Source organism: Rhinolophus sinicus, chromosome 2 (assembly GCF_057876585.1).
Source record: "Rhinolophus sinicus isolate RSI-liver-muscle chromosome 2, RSI-T2T, whole genome shotgun sequence".
In the NCBI taxonomy this organism is placed as follows: Eukaryota; Metazoa; Chordata; class Mammalia; order Chiroptera; family Rhinolophidae; genus Rhinolophus; species Rhinolophus sinicus.
In genome coordinates, this window is record NC_142502.1 from 124,031,996 (window position 1) to 124,058,348 (window position 26,353).

Below are 26,353 nucleotides of genomic sequence, written 5' to 3' on the forward strand. Positions count from 1 at the left end.
AATGGTTATTAGCAAGTTATAAGTTGAATTTTCATAATAAAATTGTCTTATACAATACTACTTTTATTTGCTTGGTATTTTGGGGTTTCACTTGAAATAAAAGTTCTGCTATTTTAAAAAATTTAAAATCCCTGGTTTAAATGTCTCCATCTGTCTTCTTCATTAAGGCCAAGCAGTTTCTTAATTTGTTTCCTTTGGTGTTTTGTACATGACTGAACATCAGTAAATGCTTATTAGCCAGTATGACTTGGCTTGAGGTCTGTAGAGGACTCTTCCTGGTTGATTTTTACTGTACTTCTCTGATGACATTGGTCAGGGCCTTGCATACACTGAATCATAAATGGAATAAATTCTTGAGGTGCATAGTCTGACCTACATGAAGTAGAGTAAACTGTCCCACCTTGTTCTGCCCTCCACATTGGGCATCATCCGACAAAACTGTTTTGAGGGAAAAGAGCCTCGTGGGGCTAAATTTTAAACAAAGGAACAGACATTTGTTTAACTCAGGCATTTGAGACTTCTTTTTCCCATGTTGCCATTGTACCAGTTCCCCTACATCCTAAAATGGTACAGTTGTTTTAAAATAAAGTGGGCAACCTTAATTTTGAGTTAGATTTTTCTCATTGAGGTATTTTTTGACCAAAATTCCTTTGTCTCTTGCATAAGTTAACAACTTTCCCCATTCTGATGCCCAAGAAATGTGGCCACCTGTGTTCTTCATCATCAAGCCCTGCATTGCAGTACTGTGCAGACAGCTGAGCGCAGTCAGCGGCACACCCACCTCCCCTACGTAGAGGAGACAGACCCTCTTCTCTTCAGTCAGTCAGCACTCCGGTGGTGTTTTATTGGCTGAGTTACCAACACTGTCCTTAGAAGGTGTATCGTTACAGGTTTGCAAAGCTTTCTAAGATATTTGTAAGTTTCTTAAATTGTACCATCCTTTCAGTGTGAAATACAGTTTTAAATGAAAAGCATTTTCTTGTTGATCAGTTGTTCTTTGCTGGATCTTGTGTTTTGTCAAGAAAGGGTGCACATTATAAGTGTACATAGCAAAGAAAGGGGAGTATGTGTCTTCTCAAGATGTAAGATAGTTATAGAACCTGTTTTTAAATTTGTTCAGACTTGAAAACGTTGCTGTATTACAGTCCCCTTTTATTTGAAGTTGGTCTGCTTTACAAAACCATGCAGGGTACTGAAGGAGCTAAGAATTTTGGCTTCAAAGGATGTAATGAGAAACACTCATCATTTCACTTCTGTTGAAATATTATAGTAAGTTTTCATGTAGCAAATTCTAGTTCTCCAGTTAGAGTATCAAAGTTTTAAAAAGTTAGAGAAGTTGATTGAGTGTGTGCTGATTCTAGGATTAATATAGAAATTTTTATTCTGCAAGTGGCTCCCTTTATTTTTATTGATCTTTTGCATAAAAACTTTTTTTCTGCAGTGCAGAATATGGATTTTTTTAAAAATTAATTGAGGTAATAAATTGGAGAATAAGCATGGGATCAGAAGACAAGAGTTTAATTCCAGGTCTTTTGTATTTATTAGCTAATCCCATCTTTTCTTACAGCTGAGGTTTTTAACCTATTTAATTTCCACAAGCATCTCTAAAATGGTAGTAGTAATAAGAGTGTTTTATCAAGCTCTCACAATTATGGGTTTTGCAGAATTGAAAATTAAATATGGCTAAAATTCAAGTTAATATTAACGTGAGTGATACTGGTTTGCTGAAACAAAATTGCTGCTTACAGTGCATATGTGGTACTAACTAGTACATTGTGTATTCTTTTGTGTTTGGAATGGCTGCCCAAGTGTGGTTTTTAAAAAAGTTTTTAATTATGATAAATTATACATAACATAAAGTACCACTTGAACCATTTTTAAGTTTATAGTTCAGTAGTGTTAGCTATATTCACCTTGTTTTGCAACTGGTCCCCAGAGCCTTTCCTTGTTGCAAAAGGGGAACACTATACCCACTAAGTAGCTCCCTAGTTCTCCATCCCCGACCCCCTGGCACCCACCATTCTACTTTTTCTATGAGTTTGACTATTCCAAATATCATATAGTGTTTACAGAGTCATACAGTGTGTGTCTGTCATTAGCGTATTCTACTTAGCATAATGTGTTTAAGCTTCATCCAGAGCCTTGTGGCATGTATTAGAGTTGCTTCCTTTTTAAGGCTGAATAATACACCAATGTGTGTACAGGCCAGAGGAGTCCATGCCATTTAAAGCAGTGCATGTGAGGGCACCAGCACCTTCGTAACAAAACCTGGGCACTGCAGTCATGGGGCAGTGCTTAGTTATGAAACGGTTATCCAAGTGATCCCCCAAAGCGCTTGGTTTTGTTTGTCTGTTTCATGAGCATGGTGTTGAAGTGACATTAATAATCTCACAGAGAACTCGTGGTTCTGAGACTGTACTGTTGAAGTCCCATAAAGGAATCACTGCTGGTGAGGATTAAGTGAGATCAAGTATGTAAAGTACCCGACTGGAATAGGCGCAAAGTGAAGGTTAATTTTCTTTTCTCGGTTCTCTTTACCTGCCATGGTTATAAAATTGACAGTTTGTTATTTTGCTCTATAAAGAGGTGGATTTTTTCTAAATAAGATTGACATGAGTGGACACACATGAGTGTCTAGTGCCTACAGGAAATAAAAAAATAATATTTTTAAGTTTTGTCATGTGTAAAGTTTACCTTTATTATGTTGTTTAGTAAACATGTATTGAAAGCACTCGACTTTATAACAGGATATGCCAAGTATTGTGTATCTCTTTAAAAACATATTTTGTTAAATATAATGGCTTAGGGAAACTGATAACTAATCTTAAATTTCTAGATCAAATATTTAGGATTATTGCTAGTAAAAATGATTGCCAAATTGCTTTGTCATAGAGGAGATTTTCTCAGCATCTTGATCGTGTTTCAGACCACCACTGCCTAGACTCAGTCGTGAAGCCACAAATATAAACAATAGTTACACCTTCTCTTCAAATGTCCTAGATCTTCTGTACTGGTGTTTTAATAGACTTTCTGGAAGTTGGTGTAGGCTGTTAAGGGATGTATGATGATATGTACATACAGATACACAAATACATAGTGCATGCATATCTACAAATGATAATGTGGACAATATTGCTTGTTGAGGGAATAGTAGAAGTGAAAACCCCTTAAATCTTTGCCTTCTACTCATAAATATTCTTAGTATCCAGTACTATCAGATATAGAACTTCCGTTATAGAGGATGAACTCAATTGAGCCGGGGCTCTGATAATACACACGTCATTAAAGATGGTTTACTTTAACCAGGTTGTCAGAACACTCTTGCTGACTTTTTGATGGGTTGTAGAGTTGGTTTTGTAATACTGATTTTGTTTTCTGTGATAGTATTTGATGTAATGGAACCTACTTATAATGGAATATGAGCAGTGGTAAAACATAGAATTTGTCTAGAAGCTAAATAGATTTATAATAGTTGAGGTGTAAAAGGAACCTTAGAGATCATGTGCTCAATCATCCCATTTGACCTCTGTCACACTAAAACACAAAGATACTAGAAAACTTCTTAATGTCACCTGGCTGATTATGGCAGAGCCATACTAGACTCAGGACTTTGGATTTCCTGTTCACTGTGTTTTCCCTTAAATCATGTTGTTTATTGGCCAGAATAGAGAAAATATTTGCTGTAAGTACTTTCTGTTCTGTGACTTTTAAACTTCTTAAATTTTGTATCTGTTTTGTGTATAAGACATTGTAGTTTATTAGATAATCAAGATATGTAAGTTGTTAACCTGCCTTTTCCAGTGTCTTGCTAATTTCTGTATGTGTGTATGTTTTTCCTCATTTACATTTTTCTGCTTTAGTTTTTTTATCTGTAAAATTGGGTGTGATGTGACTTGCTTTGCTTTCCCTCATAAACTCGTGAAATAGTTTTCAAATTTTGTTTGCTGGCGGTAATGGTTTTAGTGCATATAATTGTAGCTTTGTAAGGGATCTTCAATATAGTCTAGCCTCTCATTTTGTCCATGAGGAAACTGAGACTGTTTCCTCATGACGAGTCAGTTGCCGAGATGTCAGTGACTTTTCAGTGTTAACCTGCAGCTGGAAAGCAGATCCTCTGTCCAGGCTTGCATCGTGTGGAGCTTGATCAAGTCTGAGTTTCTGGAGACACAAACCTGGACCTGAGTTGTGGCTCTCCCACTAGCTGTGTGTGACTTTGGAAAATTACCTTAATCTCTCCAATCTTGGATTTGTTTTTCTGTACATTAATCTGCCTAAAGTTTATGTTATTTATAAGAAACTTTATTAAGTGCACTAATGAATAATAATTTGCTTGTTTAAAAATGTAATAGAACTTTAAGGAAATAATTCAGTTGGCACATGTCCCTTTAAAAATCTTTTTGAGAACCAATTTTTTTTTTTTTTCTGATAAAGTATTTTTGGGAGCTGCCAAGCCTCAGAGACACTGTTTTACTTAAAGGTTCTTTACCAAAATGTCAGTAATAATCAGTGGTGATGATATTTGTTGGTGATTCAGTTGCCTTTTGAATACTCTAATGAACTTAATACGCATGGTGAAGATGTGTAATGAGGTTTGAGGAATGTGAATTTTATTTACTAACTACTTGAATTGGTCCAGTCGGTTTAACTGGATTAATCTCGTTTATACCAATGTGGGAAATGAAATGGTTATTAGATCTCTAAATGTTCTTTTAGTTCTGACATTCTCTAGTGTAACACTAACTGTAAAGATTTGGAGGATAGAATTTCCCTAAATGTATGCCAGGCTGTTTGGGCTGACGGAGTGGTTCCTGGCCTCTGTCCATAGTGCACCGTTGTTGGTTCTGTTTGGTTTGACAGCGCCACCAACCATGGGTCAGCATATGTACTGTCTTCCACCATTTTTCATAGGGTCTAGGGCAGTAGTCTCAAGCATTAGACATTGCCTGAAAGGAGTTCTGATGTTCATCATGCTTTACAATAACAGTTTTTATATTGAGTGCTTCCTATGTGCCAAACTTACTTTGTCGTTATGGCCTTATTTGTTTGTTTGTAAAGGAAGAGAAGAAAGCTTAAGGAATTCAGTACTTGTCCAAAGTCACACAGCTAAAGAATGTTAAAGTCAAGATTAAACCCATGTCAGTCTGACACCATAGTTTGTGATCTCACCTTTTAATAGGTAGGTTTTCATGGTCCACTTCAAACTGAAGAAATGTAAGAAGTTTCAAAATTGAACTTCAAGGAGCCACTTTAACTTCATCCCGTAAAAGGACAAGGAACTCACCAGGTTTTCCAGTTCCAAATTTCTACAGTCATTAGATTGCAAAGAGCACCTAGTAGAAGGCAGAGTGCTTCATGAGTGTGTATATGCAAAGGTAATGTGTTCCTGGCAGCCTGCTACTTTCCATTTCATTTAATGCAATTGCAGTTGGTTAAGGAAAGTTGTGGATTTAAGGTAAGCCAGGTTCTTTAGTCTTAGGGAAAGAAAGAGGTAAACTATAGTTTCCTGGCTGGCTAGCTGTTTAATTTCCACCATTTTACATTAAGTCACTGTGATGCTCTGGTTTAGATTTTGTGATCCCCAAGCCCTGAAAACCTTCCATTAAGAATCTGAATTAATTTCACTCAAAAGTTGTTTTCATTTCTCTTTCTGGTGCTCTGTCCAGTTTGGTAGCCACTAGCCACATGTGTGCACTTGAAACGTGGCTAGTCTAAATTGAGATGTAAATGTAAAATACACTTATATTCCTGGAGAGTTAGTATGAAAAGAAAGAATGTGAAATATCCCAATGTTTTGTATTTGATTACGTGTTGAAATAATATTTTGGATCTATTGGGTTAAGTAAAAATAGTATTAAAACTAGTTGCACCTTTTGCTGTTTTTAATGAGGTTACTAGAAAGCTTTCAATTATATATGTGGCTTGCATTTCTGTGTCACATTATATTTCTATCAGACAGTTGCCAGTATATGTGATCAATAACATAAAATGAATTCCACGGTGTAAGAATTTACAAGAATTAATCAAAGCTTGGCATATCTATATGTGCTTTGTTAGTTTTTTCCCTTTTTCTAAAGACCAGAACTCACCTAATTAGATAGTTATTATTATAAAAGTGGTCATTTAAATACTTGGACCTGTGTTGCTTGGGCTTGAGGAAAATATGTTGCTTGAATAGCAAAGTAGATATATAAGCCTCCTATGATACCCCACCTCCACCAGGGTACAGCTGTTGCCAGGGGTGGTGTGATTTAGAGCTTTCATTAGGATAATAGGTGAAAGGAATAGAAACTCTGTTGAAAATAATTAGCTTAATGTGATAATAGTGAATGCCAGTCAAACTAGTGAGTCAAAACTTTCTTTTTATGGGAAAGCATAAAATACATTGATTCTTGTTTTAAGCTATGTTTCCGTGGTTTTATTAAGAATAAAGTATTTTGAAACAAAATTAAGAAAACTATGTTTCTTGGTCTGCAGTATATTTTTCTGTATTGGTGAACTTTGTTTTTTGGCTTTGATGCAAATTCATATTAGGAAACTGAATAAGATTATTTTAGCTTTTCTTATATTTTCTTAAAATTTAAAATTATTTCATAGGAGTGAAGTCTGTTGTTAAAACCTTACAGTAAGTCTGCTCATAGTAAGTATGAGCAGTTTATCTGACAACGACTGTGTTAAAATAAGTCCTCACTTAATGTCATCGATAGGTTCTGTGACTTTCAGCAAAATGACATATAACAAAACCAGTTTTACCACAGGCTAATTAATACAAACAAGAATTAAGTTCGTAGGGCATCTCATCAACTTAATAAAGAAATGACCTTATTTGAGGACCTGCTATATTCTAAAGGAGCTGTAGGATTAGAGTCTCTGTAAACTGATCCATAAATGACTTTATAGTTGTGAATTTTTAAAAACATAAGGTACCATATCATGTTGCTAAATGTAGTCAAAATTTAAAAATACTTGCTCCATTATGCGTATTTGAGTCATTACTTGAGGTCCCTATTTGCTCTTCTAGGCACCTCGTGGCAGTAGATGTTTTGTGTTGGTTGGCTGTCTCCAGCAGCCAGAGGAAGAGGATGTGCTGAGGCAAAACAGCTTTGTCACCTTGTGATTTACCTCCCAACTTCATTTACTGGCAACACAGCCCAGGAGAAAGTGAACCAGTGATAATGTTGAATGGCCTGTTTAGGGGATCATTCAGCTAGGACTCCGCTTTCTTATATATAAAGTTCTTAATATATTTTAATAATTGATTTTACAGATCCTTCTGCTGAGGAATTGAGGAAGCTAATGATGTTGCATGGAGGCCAATACCATGTGTATTATTCCAGATCCAAAACAACACACATTATTGCCACAAATCTTCCTACTGCCAAAATTAAAGAATTAAAGGGGGAAAAAGTAATTCGGCCAGAATGGATTGTGGAAAGGTAAGTTTAATTTTTTTAATTAAAAAATTTTAAAAATTGGAATACATTTTAGTTCTCTTACAGATACTTACATTGCCTTTTACCTTAAGAGTGAAAAGTAATTAATTTCTTAAACAACACTACCATACTCTTTAACCTCGCATTGGTAATTCCGGTGGCCTAGGATTTGATGTCAAGTAGTACGTTAGTGTTCTTGGAACCTCAGCTGCCAGGAATTAGGGGCGATGACTCACGTAAGCAGCAGGAAGCACTGATGGGAGGGAGCTGATGAAGCAAGTCATCCATTCGACAAATATTTGTGCACCTATTATGGGGTAGGCAGTGCTCCACGTAGTGGGGAAATATCAGCAAACAAAACAGATCTCTTCTCTATCACTTGGAGTTTACATTCTACTGGGGGGAAACAGATACTGAACTATATGCTTAATTCATGAGTAAACTATCACATGTTAAAAGTTAATGAGTAAACTGTATCACATGCTAAGGGGGAAAAAGAAGATCAAGGTAATGTGTAGGAATGAGGGCAAAGAGGAAGAACAATTTGCAGTATTAATATATATTTCTTAGTTATTATAGTATGGTTCTTCTTTTGGTTTGGAATTGATATGTTGTAAGTCGGTGTTGGCCATTCATCATAACTACCTAAATTTATATGTCATCTGTACCTTTGGACATGAGCCATAACTTAAGTGACTTATATTTTGAAATGGTATGTTACTGTATGAGTGATTGCTAGATTTATAAAAATTGAAAGTAAAAATATTAAAAATCATAATTTTATGTATGAATAGATTGTAATCATTTTATGAAAGAATGGTCAAATTGTATAATGGGGTGCTAGTGAAACAATTCTAGTGCTAATTGACTAAAACTATTCGTTTTAGTCAACTTCAGTTTGTTTTAAATCCTAAGTTCCACTAACTTGGACACTTTCTGTTAATTTATTCAGCAGATTTAGTACTGCTCAGTTCCTTTGCATAGCAGGTGTAGCAGCGCAGACTCAGTGGGAAGTAGCAGAGCAGTGGGAGGGCTGTGGCTTGGGCCCTGGAAACACCTGGGTTCACATCAGAACTCAGGAATTGAGTGTCCCTGTCATCTTGTGTAACTTTAGGAAGAGTTATGCAGTCATCCTGTACTTCATCTCTTCATTTGTAAAGGAAGGCTAATATCTACCTGCTATGGTTATGTGAGAACTGGAAATAATTTGTGCAAGCTAGCACAACGCCTGGTACATTGCAGAGGCGTATATATGAGAAGTAATTGCTGTTATTTTTATTCTGTAGACATCAGTAAATACTAAAAAATAAATTCCAAAAGGTGAAAAGTACATTTTAAAATAAGTTCATTTGGTTTCCAGAAAGCCAAATGGATTTTATAGATTTAAGGGTTTTTTAAACCTGGGGGGATTAAGTTGAAGGCCCATCCCTAGAGCATCTCCCTGATTCTTTGGGCTGTGTTCTCAAGACCGCACCACTGTCCATTCATTATATAAAACCAGTGAGCACGGCCTTGAGCTGTGTGTGTCTCCTTTAAAAGGAACGGTGGCATTTTCAGTATAAGAAGGATCATTCCAGAGTCAGCTGTGCCTTGTCACACGCAGACATTCCCCTCCTGTCCTTGTGCTACGTCTCGAATTTGGATCTGGAGATACTAGTCTGGCTTTGGAGGGAATGGGACGATCCATGGACAGTAGGAAAATGGGGGTAAAGAGGGCTCTTGCTGGGTAGGACTTGATTTGCTTCGAAAATGTGTTTTTCTTACAGCTGTTTTCTTTACACCTGCCCTTTCTTCTGGCGTTGAATGCAACTAGAGAAATAATGCAATAGAAAAAGCAACTGTGGCAGTTACAGGTTTTTAAATTCACCTTAATGGATTTCATTTTACTGGGAAATCAGGCTTAATCATCTGTTTTTAAATAACTGAAGCGAGTTAAGATATCATGATTACATGGCCTATTTCTTTCATTTTATATATGTGAAGGCAGGGCTAATAAGGTTACCTGATTTGCCCAAGAGCAGCAGGACTTTGGGTCCACATTTTCTGTCTCCTACTTGGGTCTGTTCTTTGTCCTTTAATTAAGCTTGTTGTAGGTGAACTGGCCCGTGTGGAAATGGATCAGTCTGCGCATATACCTTAATACATAAAATAAATGCCCGGTGGCTACTGTGTCATAACATGGGACCTTTTGGTTAAATCACAGTGCTGCTTTCTTGCGCACTCTAATCCCAGTCTTGTTAATCTCTTCTTCTAAGCAGTGTTTTAACGAGATTTTATTCTACTTAAAATTTTCGACATTGTATTAGCTGTTTAATGGATGACACAGGATAGTATTTCTATGATTACCTTTCTTGTTTTTAGTTTGAGTATTTTTAAAAGCAACTACCACTTCTTAGTGTGTGGGGTGATTACTTGGCTTTGGTTAGAATTCTCTGGTGTCTGTGCGTGTGCCATGAAACCTGAGTTAATGTACGCATGATTACAGGGCCCCGGGCGCCGAGGGGCAGGACAGTCCTTAATGAGAAGAAGCCTTGTGTGCATTAGTGTGAGGCCTGAGATTATTGTACTGAAACCTCTGCCCTGCAAATCCTGCACTTGCATATAGTATAAGTTAGTAGTGCTCACATTTTTGCCATATTCCTTTTCTTCAAATAATTTTACATTGAAATTTGAGGTGTAGAGTAAATAGTTTATGAGAAGCTGCTGTGATCTACCCATGGCCTCATCAAGCCTGAGGAGTGCCATGGAACACAGTTTGAAAACATCGCCCTAAGTTATTACAGGTCGAGTTTGTTTTTGTTCTTCATTTTATGTTGTCTTCTTAGCATATGAGCCTGCCTCCTGTGGTTAGGTTCTTCTCGTGATTCTGCTGTGAGTGGAGGGCTGTGGTTTCCATTGTTCCAATTCTGCCGCTCACCGGGGTCTTCCATGGGAGTGACTGAGTCTCAGTTTGTCCTTTTTAAGTTCCCAAACTCTGTGTTAGCACATTTGTCATATATTCAGATACTCTGAGGGTCCATATTTCATATGGGTTGAAACTTTGTTTCTAATTACATGCAGTGTCAATACTACAGCGCTTATTCAACTCACCTGATTACAACTTTATCTTTCATGATTTTTTTCATTTCCCTTGTGTTTTTGTGTCTTCCCTCAATTTATTCTCCATAGCAAATGTGCATGACTCTAAAAAAATACAATCTGGACCCTGTAGGAGAAAGGGCAAGAAGTCATGTACATATTTTCATACCTGTTTATTTCCTTCTCTGAGCTCATTTGTCTTGGTGAGTGGTTGGAAAGTTTAGGTAGTGGAGGTGGGGTGAAGGGAATTTTAATTTTGATACATCAGGATGATTTTTGCATAATACTGGAATAATAGGCAAAAACAGCTTCATTTTTTCCTTAGCACATAATCACATCTTTTGTTACCTTAAATCACTTTTGAACATGGAAGAATTTGGATACCTGAATGGATAGACAATGGGGATACCAATGTTAGATGCTGCTTTTCTAATAGATGACCGTGACATTGACTGAAACTGTAAACACATTTGATGGACAGAATTGTGTCCTATAAAGAAAGTGCTATTACTACAAGCCAGCAAGGAAGGTTTGGAATAGAAATTAATGTAGTGATGATTTTGTTGCATCTTCATTTTTGTAAAATTTCCCAAAATCTGGTTATAACTGTCAGTGTAAATTCATTATGATTTGGTAGAAATAGGATATGGTTTAGAGAACTATTAGATACAAAGTTTTGTTTTAGATATAACTTTAATGCAGTGGGCTGTAGGACCAAGCAAGAACTAAATTAAGACTCTTCAAAGTAGGTGAGTATTTCACTTACAATGAATATGTGTCTGATCCATTGTATGAAATGTAAACTCATAAAAATCAGAATATATTTTCAGTGTACAGTACATCGAAAGCTCAGTAGGTAAGGAAGTCGTCTTTTGGTAAAATGAAGCTCCTTTTTGAAATTTTGATTTTGATATTTGGCTCTATTTTTTCTAAGTGGCAAAATTAAAAACTGTTACAAATTAATCCCTGAGAGATATTAAAGAAGATCTTTTAAAAATATGCTTTCAGATTATGTTTCTGGCTGTGTAGCTGTAGATAGATAAATAGATAAGCAGGAATGATTAGCAGTATACAATGAATATGTAGTGGTTTTAGCTTCAGATTAAAAGAATTTCTTGTCTAACAGTAGTGTATTGGGCTTTACTTCCTTTTACTAGGTGTCTCTGAGGAGATCTGATTTGAGACCTGCAGTATTTAAATTGGCTCTCATTGTGTATCAGTCTCCATGGACTTAGTTACATAAGCCTAAAAATTCTGCTGGGAGACATGGCTGTTGTTAGGAGTGGGACAAGGTCCTACACCCTGTGTGTGATCAGTGTTGACCATAGTAGAGAGCACCCTGAAAGGCCGCGTCACCCCAGCGTGCTGTTAGTGGGTGGGAGAAACGAGCACGATCACAGGCATTTCCTCTCTTCATTGCCCTCTGGCCTCCTTCAGGTGTGGTTTCACTCTCTGCTTCCCCTGAGTTACAGCTACATGTGAGGAGAAGGGTGCGAGGCTAGGGTTAGGGTCCTGCTTCAGGTATTAAGTGCCTCTATTTCTGGGGGGAGGCGAGGGCAAGTGAGAGAGAATACTATCGGAAGAGAGAGATCACAACAGTTGAGACCAGCTGCTGAAGGAAGAAAAGTTTGATACAGAATAAAGTAATAAATGGTCTAATTTTAGGATTTTGATTGTAATATTTGAATATAATCTGTAATCTTCATAAAACTAACTTAGTCCAATAATAAGTCTATTTAAGTAAATGAAACTTGAGGTGTTGTCACTAGTATGTTCTTTACCATCATAAGTTAGTAGTTTTAGCATTTTGGATACTGTTTAGGCACTTGAGGTAGAATGACTAACTACCTACTAATATATAAAGGCCATAGTCTGAAACATTATGTAGTTCCATTTTTAGAGTATATATGTTTTCCTGTATTCACAGTTGACTCGGTATTTTAAATTGTTTTTTTGTAAGCCAATTCAGTCATTTCTTACCTGGTTGTTACTTTTCTAAATAAATGTTTTCTGTAGTGCCCTTTGAGAAAATTAAAATGTCAAAACTCTTGAAAACTATTTTCAGTCTATTTAATAATTTCTTCCAGAATAATTAAAATACGACTTCCTTCGGGTATATTTTAGGTTTAAAGCCCAAGATGTGTTTAGGAATATTTCCTGATACTTAAGGGGCCTGTTTTAAAGTGTGTATGTTAGCATAGATATATTGGTTGGCTATTTTAAAATTTGAATTGAAAAATGATATTTTAAACAGTATAGTAACCATGTATAAATCAATTTATTAGAAAGCAGAAATTAGTTTAAGACCACTTAATCAAGTTAGTTTTAGTTCTGAAGAAGTACAGAGGAAAGAGGTGTTTGGAATTAATGTGACAGTAGTATCATTTAATATTACAGTAATCCAGGTGTTGCCTTGGTCTTTTCTGGTGATGTCTTAAATACATAAGAATAGTATAAATTATTTATTACTATTAAAGTTGAGGTTGTTTATTTTGTCCTATTTTTTGTTTTGTAATTTTTCACATTTAATAGAACTAACAAGAATTGTGGAAATTGAGAATCATCATCCAGTTTACTTATTCTGGGAAACCTTAGTATGTGAGATGGGATTTGAGAAAGGCTTAGTGATTCTGTGTCAGTTGCTTGAGGGAGAATTGTGGTAAATATTAAAATCATGATGATGAAAATACTGACTAGTTCAACTCTGCTTGTAGTTTTGCTCATCCTACTCTACAGTTGTTTTTGTCTCATGTAGGATTGTTGGCCACTCATTTTTTAAATCTCATATGTATCTTTTTATGACTGGAATGTCATTCATTCTTAATTTAAGTGTTTAAGTAAGATTATATTAAGACCACTAAGGCAGAGGGAGAAGGAATAAACTAGGAAAACAGGTGACTTGTTGAAATACTGTCATTATTAAGAACACTGATTTTTCTTGAAGCTTATTTTCCCCTAGTATTGAACTCTTAAATAGGTGTTACTTTTTTGTTTCAGCATCAAAGCTGGACGACTCCTGTCCTACATCCCCTATCAGCTGTACAGCAAGCAGTCCACTGTGCAGAAAGCTCTCAGCTTCAATCCTGTATGCAAACCTGAGGACCCCGTCCCTGGTCCAAGCAATAGAGCCAAACAGCTCAACAGCAGGGTGTAAGTTTGTCTGGAGAGGGAAGGCTACCGAGCTGGGTGTTAGCAGTGGGTATGGCCCCTGCTCTGCTGAGGAGGGAAACAAATATGAAACCTGGCCATTCATCTGTGTTAAACATGTTGAAATAGGTGTGTGGGTGTCTTCCCTAAAAATTGTTTTTATCGTGAAAGTTCCATAAATCAAATGTAAATAGGGAAGCTTTTTCAGTTGTTTTAGAGTCTCACATTAAACTAATGGACCTTGAATTAGAAGTAAAATTTTCCATGGATTTTCCTGAAAGTATTTCCACACAAGAAATTTGCTATAGAGTGTTGCTTTCTCAGAAAATGAACTGATTACACCAACTATATTTTTATGTGCCATGCATAAAGATAGTTAACAAAAATATTAACATTTCTAGTTTGTTTTTGAAAAATTCTAAATTTATAACAATTATAAATTTGTAAATATTTTATATCAATGAAAATTTAGTTGTTGACCCTAAAATTTAGTTGTTACAGAGTTAGAGGTGAATCTAGAGTTTATTCCTGAGACCGATTTTTAAAAATATATTGATTTAAGCTTTAATTACAATAATCCTAGGTAAATTGGTTTCACAATTAATTGGTGTGGACCTTAACTTGTATTATCAGGTGGCTCATTATCATCAGCCTTCTCCTTATTTGTGAAATTGCTTGCTTTGGGAGTTGTATATATTTTTTCCAAAAGACCAGGAGTCTAATTAATCTGGGAGGATCCGATATCACTACTTTCTGTAGTTTTTGTTGTCATTTGTTCTTTAATTTGTACCCACTTTAAGCATATTCAAATGTTTTTACATTGCCTAAAACTTTTAATTGTTTTAGTATCGTGAAGATATACAAGTAATATTAGAAAACCTCTTCGATACACAACTTCATGTTTTTTTCTTTCCCACACTAATAAAAGTAGAAAATAGAGTAGCTTCCCTTATCTGCAGAGGATTATATTCCAAGACCCCAGTGGATGGTACGGTTCAATACTGTCCATGGGGAGTCTTGGAATATAATGTATACTATGTTAAAAACATGTACACTACGTTTTTTCCTATACATATATACCTATGGTGAAGTTTAATTTATAAATTAGGCACAGTAAGAGAGTAACAATAACTAATAACATAGAACAATTGTAATATACTGTATTAAAAGTTAAGTCAATAAGGTTTGTCTCTCTCTTTCAAAATACCTTATTGTACTGTCACCCTTCTTATGATTATGTGAGATGATAAAATGCCTAGGTAATGAGGCTACTCAGACACACGATTTAAAACTTAAGAATTATTTATTTCTGGAATTCTCCATTTAATATTTTTATTTTAATATTTTATTTAATTTTATTTATTTTAATACTTTAATATTTTTGCATTTTAAAATGAAATTCTCCATTTTAATATTTTCAGACTGCAGCTAATTACAAGTTATTGAAACTAGAAAGTGAAACTGCAGATAAGGAGGGGACTACTGTACGTGTTTTTTGAAATTCTTCTTTGTGTCAATTTTAGGAAGAATTTACCTATTAGATTTTACTTCTTGATATTCATATATTTACTCTATTGCCTAATAAATGTATATTTACCAGTGACATGTTTCCAATACTTTGTAAATATATCCATTTGTCTAGGCTAAAAAACTATAGTACAGAAAAAAATGTATATTTGCACTGTGTTCTCTTGCCAGTATACACATTTCTGTTGCACGTATTGCTACTATAAATGTAAGGAATCTTAATATTTGCGACACAGAAAAATAGATGTAAGACTTTTCTGACTTCACTTTTGTTGCTTTCTGTGATCCTTATTTTTTGGTATGTTCAATACATTTTGCAAATTTCTTTGAAATTCTTTCAGGTGATTTTTTTTTTTTTTTGCTCCCTTTGTCTTTATGTCAAGGGCCAGACTTTCTCTGACATGTAACAAATTCGATTTTTGTCCTTTTTTAATTGTTTCCAGTTGGTCGTCTTTTTCCCTTTCACTGTGTGATCATCTGTGAGGACTGGACCTACTCAGAGTTGGCCGTCATATTCCATGAGATGGTCAGCTAGAGCCAACCCAGAAATGGGTGGTAATGTTTAGCATCTGACTCGCATGACTTTTAAGTGTATTCAGACTGCCTTCACTAATATACCACATTGGTATTAGGATGAGGGACTTTAGATCAAACTTGGTAATAATGTGGTAATCTCTCTTATGCCTTAGTATTGTGTATGGTACCCTCATCTGGAGCCTGAAACAGAATTGGATTAATGCTTTGGGTGTTTCTGAGAATGAATTAATGCTCTGTACTTCAGGTTTTTGCTTTTGTTACTTAGATGATTCTTGTGACTGCAAATGAGTTATGTTTTTATTATAGAGTACTACCAAGCAAACCTCTAGAGGAGCCAGAATGTGAATTTAGCATCACATTTGCCATAGGACCTGCATTTATTTATAAACCTGACATCAGGAAACTTGGTCCAGGTTGCCTTGGACCTCCTTGGCATCTAAATATGCTTTTCTTAGAAATGAAATGCCATTTCCCTTGTTATTAGGGCAAACGTCCTCATTTTTCTAGGGACCAACTTTACTGACTTACCTATACACATTGACCTGGTTCTTTCTTTTTCTCTAGTTGTGCAACAGTTGGCCCCTTTAAGGCCCCATAATGAATATATGTTAATTCAGCAATTTTTTATTGACTACGTAGTATGTTCCAGATGCTGTGCTACAAACTGGATATTTAGAGCTTACAGAACCCAATTAATTTTAGTGGGAAAAGTAATTGAAATAATTTTTTTGGATTTTTTCTTCAATCTTAAAAGATTTCCATTATATTTCTTCTTTGGGAGTGTGTGAAGTTATTTTAAAAAACAAAACTAAAAGACTGTTAATGTTCTAGAATTTTCCTACTTCTTTTGCTACTTTGGTTTAGCAAAGAATTATCTCAAGAAAAAGAATATAAAATTTGTGGCTTCATCTTTAGTGTTTTGGGGGAAATGTCAAAATGTGTATTACTAAGACAGTATTTAAATGAAAAATTGTTTTAGCTTTAAAGTCAGGCATCATTAATTTACGAACAATTTTTTTTCCTGCTTTAGAAATCATATAATTAAGAAGATTGAGACAGAAAACGAAGTCAAAGTCAATGGAATGAACAGTTGCAATGAAGAAGATGCAAATAATGATTTTAGTTTTGTAGAGCTGGAGCAGATCTTTCCAGGAAGGAAACAAAACGGAATTCCGCATCACAGAGACAGCCCTGCCATTTTTAATGGACACACTCATAGCTCTAACGGTGCCTTAAAGACACAGGCTTGCTTGGTGCCCATGGGCACCAGTGTTGCCAGCAGGCTGTCCCCAGACTCTGCCCAGGAGGAGGGGAAGGTTGAGCACAGCAGCTCTGATTTAAGAGACTGCGGTGGGCATCAGGTGTCACTCTCCACCAGAGACACAGATGCTTTGCGGAATCCACACAGAACTAGTTCCTCCTCGTTGTCATCTTTGCACACTAACACAAAAATAAATGGTGCTCACCACTCCACTGTCCAGGGGCCTTCAAGCACAAAAAGCACTTCTTCGGTACCTGCTCTTAGCAAGGCAACGCCTTCAGTGCCATTCAAACCCTCCGACTGCAGTTTTATTTCAGACTTCTATTCTCACTCAAGACTGCATCACATATCAACGTGGAAGTGTGAATTGACTGAGTTTGTCAATACCCTACAAAGACAAAGTAATGGTATCTTTCCAGGAAGGGAAAAGTTAAAAAAAATGAAAACAGGCAGGTCTGCACTTGTAACTGACACAGGTAGATACTTACTAAAATTGTTTTCTTAAGAAACAGTCATGCTTGTTCATTTTGTTCTTAAGCTATCATTGGTATTCGGATTAATATCAAGCTCTCATAATCTAAAAGTCTTTAGGAATGTCAGGTTATGTAAGTTACAATAAGTATAATGGATTATAGAAAACTTTCTTATTTGTGAAAATACTTTTTACTTAATTAGATTTAAGTGTGGCTAATTGATATTTCTTAAATTTAAACAGTAACAGCCTTGGGATTCTTAACATTCATTCCTCATGTAGACTTTATAAGTTGTTGAAGTTTTGAACTTTGTAATATATAACGTGTATTATATTCAGTGCTTAAACTCCTGTAAGAATGAATTGGTTTGGTAAGAGTAACTGTTGATTTCAAGAAGCTTGCATCTTAATGATTTTTAAGTAATTAAGTAACTGACATAGCTGTTATCATTATAGTGGTAAACTTTGAGTGAGATTAAGTATTTTCATACTTAAGTAGATTGGTTAATTCTGTTTTGTTTTTAATACCTGTCATCAAAAACAAACAAAACCAGCAGTTACAGGCTATATTTCTGTGCCAGTTACAAATTGGTACCTGGTTTGAAGTTTTAGTTCTTTTTACAGATTATACTTTTTTTTTTCCCAGGGGAGGGATCTCAGAGAATCTCTAACATTACCCTTTAATTTATAGCTGTGGAAACTGAGGTGCAGAGAGAAGCTCATGGTTCTGTCCTAGAAAGTGAGAGCCTCTCCGTGTGGGCTTTTTCTGTCATATTGTCCTGTGTTTGATGTGTTTCTAAATGCTTTTGTTATTTATGAAGTATTTCAGAATAATATTGTAAGTATTAGATTATCCTGACATCATGCCTTAGCCTTGTAACCTAAAGGCCATTTAATTTTGAGAGCTTCAAAGACGTCTTATGCATTAGTTCCGTGAATGGGAATTAAATGAGGAAATTTTGTGTTGTATAAAAGCATTCAGTAGGTATTTGGTATATGCCTCCTGTACTGCTTGAATGTTCAAAGTCATTGTTTTGGGTTGTTTGCATTGTGTTTATGTAATACTTTTATACCGCAGAATTATGATTGTTAAGATTTATTGTACTAATTATTTCTCAAGGTAATATAGAGGGGAGCCAGGAAGGGTGTGGCTTTGAAGTTAGGTAGGATAGCCTGAACCCCAGTCCTGGCTCTGCCACTCGCATGCAGCAGGACCATGGGCAAGTCGACACCTCTCTGAGTCTCAGTTTCCCTCGGCAGTGGCCTGAGCGGTAGTCCATGCTGCTGCCCTGGTGGGGCCGTGAGCTTAAGGAAGATGACATGAACCAAGGCTCAGGGCCTCGCACGTATTGAGAACTAGGTAAATGCTTTCAGTCACAACTTAGTGAATGGAGTCATCTGAACCTTTTGGGAGAGTAAATATAAGTTTGTCAAAGCCTGTTATGAAGAGTAACCTTCAGTACAAGTATCCTTAAATCCAGCAGAGGAAAACGCTTTTAGGAGATCAGAACTTTTTACAAGCTCAGGGTTCTTATTTTCAAGACTTGTGTGTCTTAGAGGACCAAGGGAAAGGAAAAGGACGAGAGCGATGGAGAAGAAAGCTTTGGTTGTGGCTGGATACCTGTTAAAATAACTCTGATGAGTCTCCTTATAGCTCAAGGTAATTAGAAACCAGAGACGTTAGGAGAGGACACTGATCTTTATCTCCTTAAAAGTGGTATGTAAGCTTCAGAGCTGATTTTCAATTGTGTTTAATGGCATAAGGAGAATTTGTACACAGATTTTTGCTTTATAGACTGTTTTTTAAGTTTATTTGTTTAGAACAATAGGGTGGTGGTTTGAGGGCTCTGAAATCAGACTGCCTGGGATTAGATGCCAGCTCAGCCTCTTACTGGCTGTATGACTTAGGCAAGTTATTAATCTGTAAAATGGGGATAATAGGATTACCTGTCTCATAGTGCTATTGAAACAACAGTGGCTGACACCTACCAAGCACTCAATAATAGTAGCAGTTTTTGTTATTTTACCAAGGAATGTTTGTAGACTGCATGGAATAGTGTCCACCTAAAGTTACTTAGCTCCATCTACCGAAATATATGAAAACATCTTTAGGTATCTTTATAAAATGACACACAAATAATTTTAGTATAAGTATTTAGACAAACTTTTAATTAGAGAATTATTAGAATATAGATTAGGAAACATGGTATTAATATCTTCAGAATTGATTTGAATTATGTTTGGAAGCTCATTCTGATCTCTGAATTATTTTTAGAGCTAAAGAAACAAATTTGACTTTTCTTGAGGTGATAGAAGATTAATAGAGTCTGGGTTTTTTTTTAAGACTTCATTCTACTTGTAAGCATTTAAAAACACAATTTCTAAAATTTAACTAGACCTGATTTTTTTAATGTATATATTAAAAACTAGTTTGGTGTTTGAACATTTTCTTTTTCCTTCTAGGAAATATGTCAGTATTGAGTTCACCCAGACATCAGAGCTGTATAATGCATGTTGATATGGATTGCTTCTTTGTGTCAGTGGGTATACGAAATAGACCAGATCTCAAAGGTCTGTATTCTTGTTTATGTTTTAAGAAAATTGATACATTGTTATAAATATATATTCTAAGGGATCACAAAATCTTTTTAAGGAAATATTCTAATTTTCCTTGGCAGAATCAATTCCTGCTTCCAAATATTCATTGTTAAGAAAGACGTAGGGAAATTTGAAAAGTTTTTTTCTCCCAATAGAAATTGGATCTTTAAGGAAGAACACTCATCTTTAGCTGAAGGCTCTGTCATCTGAGACTAATGTAGGCAGGGACCTGCTTTCTTTTATATTTACTATTTGTTAATAAATGGGAGGGTTTTTTGTTGTTGTTGTTTTTAAAGATTTTATTGGGGAAGGGGAACAGGACTTTATTGTGGAGGGCGCAGCTCAGCTCCAGGTCTAGTTGCCGTTTCTAGTAGCAGGGGGCACAGCCCACCATCCCTTGGAGGGAGTCAAACTGGCAACCTTTTGGTTGAGAGCCCGTCCAACCAACTGAGCCATCTGGGAGCTCAGCGGCAGCTCAGCTTAAGGTGCCGTGTTCAGTCTTAGTTGCAGGGGGCAGAGCCCACCATCCCTTGCGGGACTCGAGGAGCTGAACCGGCAACCTTGTGGTTGAGAGCCCACTGGCCCATGTGGGAATCGAACCGGCAGCCTTCGGCGTTAGGAGCATGGAGCTCTAACGGCCTGAGCCACCGGGCCGGCCCCAATAAATGGGAATTTTATGGTAGCGTCTTTGCAACTGTAGTCACTAGGCTTTCTCTTGACTAAACTGTCCTGTACAGGGTGAACATTCCAACTTTTTGACTGTAGAATAACTGTTACTGAATACCATTAAAATAGTTGTCATCTGTGCGGTCTTTGTTTTAATGGAATTTCAGATATTTGTAAGCTAATCAGTACTTTTTTAAATACTTATTCTGGATTTTTCAGTGGTTCCGTCTGTTTCTGAAAGATGTAACTGTTAGCATTTTCTTCTGAGAGTCAGTTCTTCCTTTAAGAAAAGCACGGAGGCTGCTGGGGTTAATACTGGGGCTTTATTTTTGTCCTGAGTGATTGCAACTTCAGCTCTGCAAGGAATATTTAGAATGTTAAAGAATGGATTTTATCCCATGAGTGACTTTTTGATGCATTATTTTTTTTGCTTAAAACAATGAATTCAGTGTAATATATATGAAGTTTTCATGGTATCGCTTCAGAAGTTATAGTTATCTTGTAATTTACACACAGGGAAGTGATACATGAAAAATGTTATAACTAAACCAAAAACTAAGGACTGTGTACTCATGTTGTATTATATAGTAGGTCAGATTGTGATTCCTCTGCATATATATTTAATTTGTGTTTCTTGCTGTAAAATTAAAGATTATTTTAGTTGTTACCTTACTTTTTTGATAACCAGAAATATTAAAAATCTAAATATACTTAGCTTTTCTTTCTCTCCCCACCCCTCCAGTCTGACTCTAAGTTACCTGTTTTCCAACTGTAAGAAACCAAATAAAAACCATGGAAAGTTAAGTGATAGTGTTGCTTTCAAGTTGAAGAAATGCATCCAAATGATCATGAATAGTTTTGTAGGGGTGCATGGTAATCTTTAGAGATAATAGCTCTTTTATGGGTTAACACCTAAATAAAGCTAAAGAGAAAATGCCATATTTTCAAAATCCTTTGAAAAATTTTCCTTACATGCTGTCAGTGTTGTTAACATCCCTGTACTTAGATTTAAAAATAATTTTATTCTTTTCCTCAACACAGGAAAACCAGTGGCTGTTACAAGTAATAGAGGCACGGGAAGGGCACCTTTACGTCCTGGCGCTAACCCCCAGTTGGAGTGGCAGTATTACCAGAATAAAATCCTGAAAGGCAAAGCAGGTACACATAACGAGCTCTCTTTGAAGTCATAGTGCTGCTGTTGAAGACTTCTGGATTTTGCTGTTGGTATTATTACAGAAACGAAAGCAGAGCTGAAATAATCAGCTTTTTTATTCGAGGGTTTTAAGGATGTCAGTGACAACTTAAAGCAAAATCCGAATGTAATGATACAAACAACTGGTTTATAGCTATGCTTTTTTGAATTAGATGATGATATTTTCCTGGGACAGAGAGTAAAGGATGTTTTAAAAATTGTGATTAGTTTGTAGAAATTTAGGTTGGGAGGAAAATCATGTACATTATTTTGTGGAAGCTTCTAGACTTGAGAGTTAATTGCTAGTTGTTTGGTCACTGATGACAGTAAAGACGCTAAAGTTTGTGTTGCTAAAGATTTATGTAAGAGCAGTAAGAAACGGTGGGAGTTTAGTTTATTGGAATAAGATAAATACCGGCAATCATTCCTCATACCTTTGTTGAACCCATTTCATATGAGAAACATTTTCTTACCTCTCTGGCTTTTAAATTTTGGCTACTAATAAATAAAAATCATATATTTATACTAATCACAATGCTGTTAAGATTTTCATATCTTTTTTTATTCCCATGAGTGAATTCCCTGAGAAATATTTGCTTAGAAATTGAGTTCTTTGACATTGATCAGTTTCCTCATGGATGTCTGCAAAGCCACAAAAAATTTTTCTAACTAGTTTTTGAGAAAAGTACTAATCAGAATCTAGTAGCCAGAAATTAGATACACAGTGGAATGGAAGGCATGCTGTTAAATTTCAGCCCAATTTCAGGTACCTAATTTTCAGTTATAAAACTGAAAATCTTGGGTTGATTTTAGCAGTAATCTAAATGAAATTAAAGCCAAAGGAAAGCTAGTGGATATCGCTTTGGACGTTTTTTTGGGATTACAGTCTTTTTGTTGTGGTCATCTGTTTACATGATATAAGTACATAAGAAAATAATTGTACATATTTATGCTTCATGTGTATCCATGTTTTCCAAATTTCCTAAAGTTTTTTTTTTTGTCTTTAAATCTTTTAAGAGATTTTTGAGATTCTAGCATTTTGTATGTTATGAGTAGATGTTGACTAATATGAGCTCATTGGAATTTAGTTGTCTTGTTGTATTTGACAATATGGGTAGTTTCTTAGGTATTGGTAGTATGGTTTTGTGGTAGGTTGGTTTTTCTTTTTATTTTTCTGGTGACATTCAAAGATGAAATCTTAAGTTCTAAACAACAAATTAATAGCTTGATGGAAAATACACAATTATTGTCACATATTGGACACTCAGTAAAACCTTACTGAATGAAGGTTGAAAGAAGGAAAAAGTACTATGTGCATAACCGTTTATTAACATCTCTCAGTTACTCAGTGCTCAGAGTTTCTCCAGTGGGTAGAATCTTGTGTTTGCTACACGCGTCCTATTTCAGCAGTCTGCATCTGGAGTTGTGGCCTTGGCAAGTGCACATTTCTTAGGAGTAGCAGAGAGCCAGTCCTCTTATGTCTTTCCTTCCATCACAAATGATCTGACTATAAACAGTTTATTAACAGAATACTTACTGTCACTAGTTACTTAATTGTCTTCATCAATTTAGCCACTGGATTTTCATAACATTGTAATGACCTTTTATAATTCACATCCCTCCACCTCTAGTATGGGTGGTAAACCAGAAGGTAAATATTAGAAGTATTAAAATTTCACCTGCCCTTGAAAACTGTCAATAGATTTTCCTGTCACTAGAAAAGGTGAATATGGTACTTTGTATTTTATATTCTTTCTTTAACTTGATGTCATTCACTTTTATGTCCTAAGCCTTTTGGCCCAGTTAGAGCTTACCAAAATATTTGCCACATATAAAATGAATAGATTGTCCTGTACTATAAAGTTTGGTTGCAACTAAGCTTGTAGTTAGAACTTGTTTTTTCAGTACCTTTGTTCCTTTTTCTTTTTATTCCTTATCTTTCTTTCTCTGGGTCCTTATTAGGTATGACACCAAATTTAAAAATATTGTGGATCAACTTAGGAATTAGAATCTTAAGCTTCTGCACACTAGCTTGTTTTTTAAAAAAAAAAATCCAATTATAATGTTTTGGCTTATATGTCTAGCAAAGCATTAGAATAAGTAGCATCTTTAGTCCTTTGTAGAAGCTTTAGTTTCTTACTCGTCATATTCAGAAACTCTTTGTCAAACAGACAGGACAAGCAGGGGCTCTCCATCTGTGGCTTCCTTTGGTAGCTGGCTGCCTCCTGAGCGGGGTTCAGCGGTGACACTTCTCATTGATGACCTCATTATCTGGAATCCTTTGATTCTCGAGATTTCGTGACTGGATTCCAGAATGCACATATTTCCTAGCCCTTCAGTGCTCATTCTAAAAACAACAGTTTTTAAAATCGTACTGGCCATAGATTTATTCTCAGCGATTTCTTTTTCACAGACTTGGGTCCTGGCCTCTGATTTCTCCAACCGTTCCTCCACCTTCTCCATGTGCCCGTCTAGTTTGTCAAGTTTTGATGAGCAGTTCTCTACTTTGCCCTCCAGTGAGGACAGTGTGTCCCTGCATTTCCCCGAGTCTCCCTTGAAGCAACTCACTGCGCTGGTGGAGGGACCCTCGCACTCTGCTGCACTGTGGAAAAGGTCAGCCAGCCCAGCCAGAGGGACCCAAGGCGCAGCCCCTCCGGCAGGGCGTTGGGAGCGCAGGGAACTCACACTGTTCTCACCTCAAGCATGGTTGTCTGTAACTGTCAAGACAGGAATCTTACTTAACTAGCCCTTCAAATAAAGTCACCTAGCTCCCGTTTTTAATGCATAACTCATGGTTATACCTTTCTGAAAGGAAGCTGGTTGTGGCCATTCAAGCTTTAGCTCTTTGTTGTTATTATTATTATTATTATTATTATTATTATTATTTTGGTTTAGTAGCAGCCTCTTGAACTGTGGTACTCACAATTCTGAAATTCTTAAAAGATTTTCAGCTTAGAATAATGGACTATTAAAGTGGGTGTTTAGCCTTCCAAGGCCCTTCAGAAACACTGGCTAGTCTGCTCAGCATTCTGTCTTTAATTTTTCATAGTCAGCATATGTTAGTCACAATATATCAGAAATCATAGCTCATATTATATACTCAGCTGTTTTTAGTTTTGGAGCAAGTGGGGTTTGACCTCATTAAGGTGGCAGTCCTCAGAATTAGATTTGCATTTATGCTCTGTGTGTATAGGTGCTGGAATCCAGAAACGCTTGTATGGGTTGCGTGGTTGGGTAAACGATGTTCACTACTGGAGTCAAACCAGGAAGAGTTTTTTAGCCCACAAAGCGAGACATTTTGCCATGTTTTTCTGGTGATGCTTTAACTTGGCTGATTTTTCTTGGAGATTATGTCTCAAATAGAAAATACTGAGTTTGTTATATATTATTGCAATGTACCCAGAATAGGTTTGTCTAAAATTAGGTAACATGGTGTATCTTGGTCTTGTTTTACTAACTGATGGTGTTTTTGTTCATAATAGAACTGTGGCTGAGATTGTGTTGTTAGACTCTCTTTTTAAAGCATATTGTTCTTGGAACTTAATAGTCCTAAGAGACTTATAACCAAAGTTGTGTTTTAATCTATTTCTCAATTATTAGTGAAGCTGACGGTGGTAAAGGAAGTGAGGTGGCTTCATTCTGTAGGCTCTCTGCACTGTGTGCTTTTATACTCTGTGTAAAGCTGTAAATTTGTTTGGGATGTGAAGAGATACCTATCAGTGAGCTGTACTATTCAGGCTAGACTTGTATTCTGTGAAGCAGTTGGTATTCTGATCACACTTGAATGTATTTCATTGAATGTGCATTGTTAAACCAAAAGTAGGATTTCAGTGTGACGCTCTTTTACCTGATGAGTTTTCAAAAGACCAATCTTAAATTTAGGATGAAACCTCTTTATGGTATGTGACCTACTAAATTACTGTTTGATCAAATGACTTGTAGGAATTTGATGTTTGTTGAACATGTTGTTAATTAGCTTTAAGTTTTGCTGATAGTTCTTTTTAGGAAATAACAAAGAACATTCAGAGAGATTTATATTTCCCATTAACATGTTTCCCATTACGGAGAGCTGTATAAACCTTCTAAGGCTATAGGAGGGCGTTGGTCTTCCACATCACTTTTCATCCTTGTCCATCTCAGGAGATTGGGTTCAGGGGACATTTTATATTTATCTTTTGAAATGTTTTTAAAAAACTATTACTAAAACAAAATGTTTTCAGTTTATTCTAAGTTTTTATCTGACTGCTGGGGAAGAACTTAATGGAAGTAAACCATTTTAGAGTTACAGATTTTCTTTTATTAAATAAGGAGATAAATACCATGGGTATAGCTGTATTTGTAATTTATTAAACTTACATACAAATTTATTTTTTATAAATTTATTTGTATAGAAAAGAAATGGAAAATATATTTCTTGAATGGAAGTTAAGGAAAACCAGTTTTTA

The 26,353-nt window shown here is 35.9% G+C and overlaps 1 protein-coding gene across 8 annotated transcripts in view; it reads left to right on the forward strand.

The window, feature by feature from the left end:
- The window catches only part of REV1 (REV1 DNA directed polymerase), a 93,424-nt gene that overhangs the window by 38,257 nt on the left and 28,814 nt on the right, over nucleotides 1-26,353 (forward strand). For 5 of the 8 annotated variants that reach the window (XM_019753821.3, XM_019753822.3, XM_088796021.1 and 2 more), the window contains 5 exons: nucleotides 7,265-7,433; nucleotides 13,506-13,658; nucleotides 16,750-17,456; nucleotides 19,916-20,023; nucleotides 21,758-21,874. In XM_019753821.3, coding sequence (XP_019609380.2) covers nucleotides 7,265-7,433; nucleotides 13,506-13,658; nucleotides 16,750-17,456; nucleotides 19,916-20,023; nucleotides 21,758-21,874 — 1,254 coding nt within the window. Of the gene's footprint in view, nucleotides 1-7,264; nucleotides 7,434-13,505; nucleotides 13,659-16,749; nucleotides 17,457-17,515; nucleotides 19,811-19,915; nucleotides 20,024-21,757; nucleotides 21,875-24,360; nucleotides 24,522-26,353 lie in introns of those variants that run through there. The other 3 variants (XM_088796025.1, XM_088796024.1, XM_074332373.2) reach the window with 2 other exon arrangements.